The 4533-nt window shown below is 55.8% G+C and overlaps 1 protein-coding gene across 1 annotated transcript; it reads right to left on the bottom strand.

Moving 5' to 3' along the window:
- Positions 1 to 1155: 1155 nt before the first annotated feature.
- LOC125756110 (uncharacterized) lies at positions 1156 to 2615 on the bottom strand. Its single transcript, XM_037664733.1, has 2 exons — positions 1633 to 2615; positions 1156 to 1588 (listed from the first exon to the last, which is right to left on the bottom strand). The coding sequence occupies exons 1-2, from the start codon at positions 2613 to 2615 to the stop codon at positions 1156 to 1158; spliced, it is 1416 nt and encodes a 471-aa protein (XP_037520661.1).
- Between the last annotated feature and the right edge of the window lie 1918 nt (positions 2616 to 4533).

The following is a 4533-nucleotide window of genomic DNA, read 5'->3' as shown; positions in this document are numbered from 1 at the left end:
ATGCGTAAAAAGTAATGTGACATTGAGGTACTTACGCGTGAAATGTCTTTGCTGACGACTTTTCCGGTCGATTCGTACAGTTTACTGCGCTGCAGGCAGGTATTTCTTTTAAAAAAGAAGAGAAAAACTCTTTTCCGGGACAAAAACGCCGGCTTCCGGTGGCTTCACGCCCGCGTGCTCGATGCGCCATCCAGCTCCTCCTAGTGGAGATCAGTGGGGTGCACCTGGTCCTGCTGCTGTAGCCCACGTACCCCGGCAGGCGCACCTCCTCAGCCTGGGCGTACACCTCCTGCAAAGCCAGCACGTCGAAGCCCTCCCGCTGGAGATGCAGGGAGAAATCGTCTCTCCGCCCCCGCAGCGAGTTTACAATCCACTGTAGAATGCTCGGGCAGCGGCGGAGGTGGGCCCTGGCAGGAGGACTAGCCATGGTGGCTCGTGGGCTGCTGCAAGGCCGCTGCCAGCTGGCAGATGGCTCGGAAGGGGTGATCGTGTGGAAGCTTGTCTTCCGCACCCTGCATTGTGAGCAGCAGGGTAGCGACGATCTGGGTGACGTGGTCCACAGCAGCCTGGGCCTCAGGAGCAGTGGCCCCAGTAGGGGTGTTGCGAGAGCAGCAGCAACAGCAGGCTGGGCCGTGGGAGCAGCATCAGCAGGCGGGGCCTCCAAGGCGGCAGCAGCAGTCAGGTACACAGGGGGTGGTTTACGGCGGTTGCGGGGAGCAGGAACAGGCCGGGCAGGAAGGGTGTGCCCCTTAACAGCACTCGCATATGTGCGAGCCTCCCTGGTCTCCTCCCGCACTGCCGCTGCAACCACTCGCCTAGAGAGGGCAGTGGTGGAGGACGCCATGATGGTGGCCACCTGGCATTGTTCCTGCCACCTGGGACAGTGTGGGGTGTCAGCCGAGTGGGGGCCGCCACATTTTACGCACCGGGGCCGCTGGCAGTCCGCGTCAGCTGTGTGGGTCCGGCCGCAGCGGATGCAGCTGTCCGGCCAGCGGCACGCCTCCCGTACGTGGCCATACCGACCACACTGCTTGAACTGCAGCGGTCGGGGCCTGGCTGGCTGCACGGGGAAGCGTACGCGGAAGAGCGCCACCCGCTCCGGCGGAACTGGGCCCCCAAAACGCAGCGTGACCGTGCGGCCCTCCCTGGTGGCTGCTAGCACGGGAACAGCAGACTGGAGGCCAGGAAGCAGGGCGTTCTCTGCAGGGTCTCCATCCATGCCATGAATGAACCCATGCTGGTGTGGCGGTCCGCGGGCTCCCTGGCAGTGACCGGTATGCCCCGCAGCTCCGTGAGGGCCAGGAGCAGAGTGAGGCACTCCTGAGAGGTCACGTCCACCGCCACGATGTTGCGGTGGTGATTCACCCGGATGTCAGCAACACCCGGGTGCGATGGGAGCGCCTGCGCGATACTCAGGCGTGGAGGGCCGCGAAATGAGCCGCGAGGAGCAGAGGGCCGGAAAAGCACTGTCCCCACGACAGCAGGGTCCACCGGCAGGGCAGCGGTGGTGGTTTTCCTGGCGCGCCGCAGTGCAGCCTTTGACTTCACCTCCTGGAAGCTCACCTCCTCTGGCTGGCTCTCAGGGGGGCTGGTAACCGCAGGGGTCAGGGCTGGTGGTCACCCAGTGGTGACAGGATCAGCAGAGGGGCCCTTGGTCCCGCAGAGGAAGAGACAGCCGAGGTGCTCAGGGGTGCAGCAGGGGTGTGCTGTTTCCGAGCCGTCTTCCTGCCCTTCTTCTTCCTCTTGCGGGATGCTGGCTGTTCTCCTGCCGTTGGGGACCTCAGAAAGGCCATTGTGGTCACTGGGGTGGTCTTCCGAGTGGTTTCCTGCGTGCAGGTGTCAACTGTAGCCTCGTCCATGGCCTCTGCTTCAGCCGAGAGTGAATCGAGAGGGGTTGTCGGCGTCTCAGCTGCCGCAGGGGCGGGAGGAGGGCTACCGCTGCCCTGGCCAGCAGCATCGGCCACCAGCGTGTCTCCTGACGGGAAAAGGGCGGGGGAGGGGCTCGCCGAAGTAGTATGGGCCGCCGAGGAGGTCACTGCAGCAGCGGCAGCTTCGTCGAGGCTCGCAGGTGTTGTGGCCTCTGTCCCTGTCTCCTCAGTGCACTGTGTGGGGACGTTGTCCTCGTCGGAAGGCTTGGGATCGGCAGGAGAGGTGGCCGACTGCTTGCGAGGTCCGTCCTCCTCGTCGTCGCTGCTGACCTCCTCGCGGCTGCGCTTGCGGGAAGTAGTTGAGTCCATCTGCTCTTCCCTGTTGGTGGGGGGCAGTGCGACGCTTCGGTGCTCCTCCGAGAGGCCGGCTCGTTCGGGAGCTCCAGGGTCGTCTCGCTGATGTAGCAGTGGTTCAGCAGCAGCGTTGGATAGAGCGCTCAAGCGAACTGCGAAGTCCGCGGGAAGTTCGAAGGGCTTGAAGGGCTTGAGGGGATTCTTGGCTTCCCACTTGTCTATGAGCCCATTGACGTATGCCTGCTGTTCTGGGGTGACATGCAGGGTGTGCCGCACGAGACTGTTGGTTGTCAGGCTGCGCGAACGGCGATGCCCGGCGCGTGGGGCGGGCTTGGAGGGCGCCGAAAACTGAGGTTCGGCGGCCGGGCTGTCGGATTCGCGCATAGCACTCATGGCGCTCTGCTGCTCAAGGTTCAGTCACTGCAGGAGACAAGTTCTCGCGAAGCTTAGGCGAACAGAAATGCCACGGAATAATAAAAAGCAGTGTAAAAAAACCGTGTGGCACTTCAAAAACGAACGCCCGAGTATCGCGCAAGTGCAAGTGTTCACGGTAATGTTACGCGCACGGTACACACGGCGCGGTGCTGCGCGGCTGGGGTGGTTCCCCGACAGCGGGGATAATAAAAAACAGAGTGAAAAAAAAGGGGGGCTGTCAGGGGAAAAAGGGAAAATGCAGATGCACTGCACGCACTCAGTCACAGAACCCGGGCATGTGGTACGCTCGAAGGACCGCGTCCCCGCGTCGCGACACACGCCGATCGGCGGCGTAAACACTCGGCAAGAAGAGGGTAAGCTTACCGACCGGCAGTGTGTAGAACGAGAGCACGAGAGGTGTCCATCGGCGAGCAATTCACTCCACTGGTAGGGCACAAGTCCGTCACATGCGCCGTAGCGCGCGTGCCGCATCGGCGGCGCAGCGGACGAGTACAGGAGCCGTACTCCTAAGAGCGCGGAGCCGAGGCGACCGCACTCGTCGGAGGTCAAGGAGGAATCAGAGGAATGGCACAACCCACCACGGGGGATCGGCCACGTACTCGACCGGCGCGCACTCTCTCCGTCCTCCTCTTCATCTTCTGCTTCGCTGCTCGAACAGGTGCGCCCGGTGCGTATTCTCCCGCTGCGTAGATTTCTCCGGCGTGGGATGCAATAACTGGAATGGGCAAGAGGACTAGCACGGAGAGAGCGAAAGAAAAAGATAGAGAGAAAAACAAAAGAGAGGAATAGAGGAAAGAAAGAGAAAGAAAGGCACAGAGAAAGAAATAGACACAGAGAGAAAGAGATAGAAAGACAAATAAACACGAAAAAGACACAAAAAAGAGATAGGCAACAGGGAGCAAGACAAAAAGAAACAAAGAAAAGGAGAGAAAGAAATCGCGAGAGATAGAAAGAGATAGAAAGAAAGAGGAAGCGAGAAATAGAGAGTGATAGAAAGAAAGGGAAGAGAGAGAAAAAAAGATAGAAAGAGCTAGAAAGAGAAAGAAATAGATAGATAGAAAAAAATAGAAAGAGACATATACAAAAAAAAGATACAAAAAAATTTAGCCGACGATTAAGGTACTGCCTAATGCGAATTCAAAGGCAAAGTCAAAGTTTATTTTCCATTCCGTCGTACAGAAAGAAAGGACTGTGAAAAAAAGCTGTGTTAAACAGCTTGACTAGTTCACAGCCCCATACAAAAAGAAAGCAGAAAATAAATATAAAGTAAAAAGTCGGAGCGGTAGCAGCACCGTGGTAAACATGGCGATATGGCACCTCACGGGCAGTGACAGGGCGTACACATTGTAGTTGTGATTTTAATACATATACGAACCACAGATTGAAAAACGAAATTATTACACTGTGTAGAAAAAATAAACATGATAATGCGATTGTCATCCAGAAACAAAATATAAGACATATACACTGCATAAAAAGACATTATATAGATTACAACATTATACATTATATAGATTACAACCCTAGAAGTATCTACATGCAAGTGAAAAAAGCAAATATATATCTAAGACTTTTGATTTGGGACTGAGAGAAAAAATATGTAACTGAATGTACTATTGATTTAAAGATCAAGTATTATATTGCAAATAATTCATGGATGTCGTGGTATGAGCAGTTGAATAAGTCAAAACCTTTTAGGTCACAATAATTCAGAAGAGCTGGAAGAGTGTAAGATAAACGCTGTTTGCCGGAGTTTTATCAACCTCCCACTTCTCTCCATGACGGGTGGGGTAATTTAGATTCCTTGCACGTAGGTTGGCTAGACTGCGTAGATTTTTTGTGTGCCTAATAGTTTCTGATCTGAATTTTCGGCTTA

The sequence above is a fragment of the Rhipicephalus sanguineus genome, chromosome 6 (genome assembly GCF_013339695.2).
Source record: "Rhipicephalus sanguineus isolate Rsan-2018 chromosome 6, BIME_Rsan_1.4, whole genome shotgun sequence".
NCBI lineage: Eukaryota > Metazoa > Arthropoda > Arachnida > Ixodida > Ixodidae > Rhipicephalus > Rhipicephalus sanguineus.
The sequence above is the reverse complement of the archived record's forward strand: the minus strand, read 5'-3'. Positions and strand labels throughout refer to the sequence as shown.